This window comes from Saprolegnia diclina (genome assembly GCF_000281045.1).
Source record: "Saprolegnia diclina VS20 unplaced genomic scaffold supercont1.7, whole genome shotgun sequence".
NCBI lineage: Eukaryota > Oomycota > Saprolegniomycetes > Saprolegniales > Saprolegniaceae > Saprolegnia > Saprolegnia diclina.
The window spans coordinates 1,001,568-1,002,752 of NW_008246074.1; the positions used below are offsets into that span (position 1 = coordinate 1,001,568).

General features: G+C 52.2%; 1 protein-coding gene across 1 annotated transcript; it reads right to left on the reverse strand.

Annotated features, from left to right (window-relative positions):
- Positions 1 to 100: 100 nt before the first annotated feature.
- Positions 101 to 489, reverse strand: SDRG_03198 (hypothetical protein; the record flags this gene model as incomplete). The annotated part of the gene is made up of 2 exons (XM_008608822.1): positions 101 to 218; positions 281 to 489. 2 exons carry the CDS (start codon positions 487 to 489, stop codon positions 101 to 103), a joined length of 327 nt encoding a protein of 108 aa, XP_008607044.1.
- Positions 490 to 1,185: the final 696 nt, after the last annotated feature.

Sequence of the window (1,185 nt, forward strand, 5' to 3'; positions counted from 1 at the left end):
CTTGATCTTGACGGTATCGCCCGAGATGCGCGAGGCGAGCTCGCTTGCGTCGCGCTGGTCGTACCACGAGATCTCTTGGTACAAAACATGCTTGAGCACCTCACGGCGCAAAGACCGCATTTGACGCTCGGCAGAAATCGCAAAGCACGCGTACGAGCCGTAGCCCGAGAAGAGCAAGACGAATGCGAGGATGAGGAAGTTGAGTGCGGTGTCGTTGACTGCCGACTGGTTGTTGGTCGAAAACTTGTTGATCGCATCGCCAAAGAGGATGGCCATAAACGGTAACGTGGCGCCGTTGACGATCGACATGAGCAGGCCGACGCCAATCAAGGCCGCGTCCCACCCGTTGCCGTACCGGTAGAGCGAGAGGAATGAGAATTTCTGCTCCGACTCGGCCGGCGTTGCGACGTCGACCTTGGCGTCGCCCTTGGGCGTCACCACGACGTCGTACTTGGTGGTGTCGCTGATGCTCTTGTGGTGGTCAGACATGGTCCGGAAGCGGCAAATGCAATTATGATCGTTTTGAGTCGTTTGTGGATCGGGCGCGAAAAGGATCGCAGCCGATGGTGCTGTTTTTGCGTCGCGTGATTGGCTCATTGGTCGTGATTAGCACCAAATTTGGCTGTGTAGAGTGGGACATCGATGCATTTGATTCTACAGGTTATTGCCGCCCAGTTTGCCGTTTTCGCGAACGTCAGTCTGGCTTGTATTCGTTAATAGAGGTTTTCACCCTCAATAGAAGAACAAGCTCACTAGAGACAAGGGTCAATTTTTATTGCACTTGCTAAAGATCGTCAGCTCGATCCCGCCAGTTTAGATTGGCTAAAATATACAACCAATGATGTAGCTGATGACATAATGTGTTATCGAGAGCGGATAGGCGGAATTGAGAACTATGATAGTACAGCTAGGGCCTTGTGCATCGTCTTCCGACTGCGGTTTCATCCAATGCTTCACAAGTACGAGTTCTCATTGTCCCAACCTGGTAAGATCACGTTGTGAGGTAAGCGTCCGCAAGAAGCACACAACAATCATTTTAACATGCAGAAAATGTATTAAAGCAGCAGCATAACCGTTCAAACTATGCGTAGTTGTGCGACGCGAGGTGCGTGTAGATGCCGTTGAGACGCATGAGCTCGTCGTGTGTGCCTTGCTCTGCGATGCGGCCGCCGCTCACGACGCAGA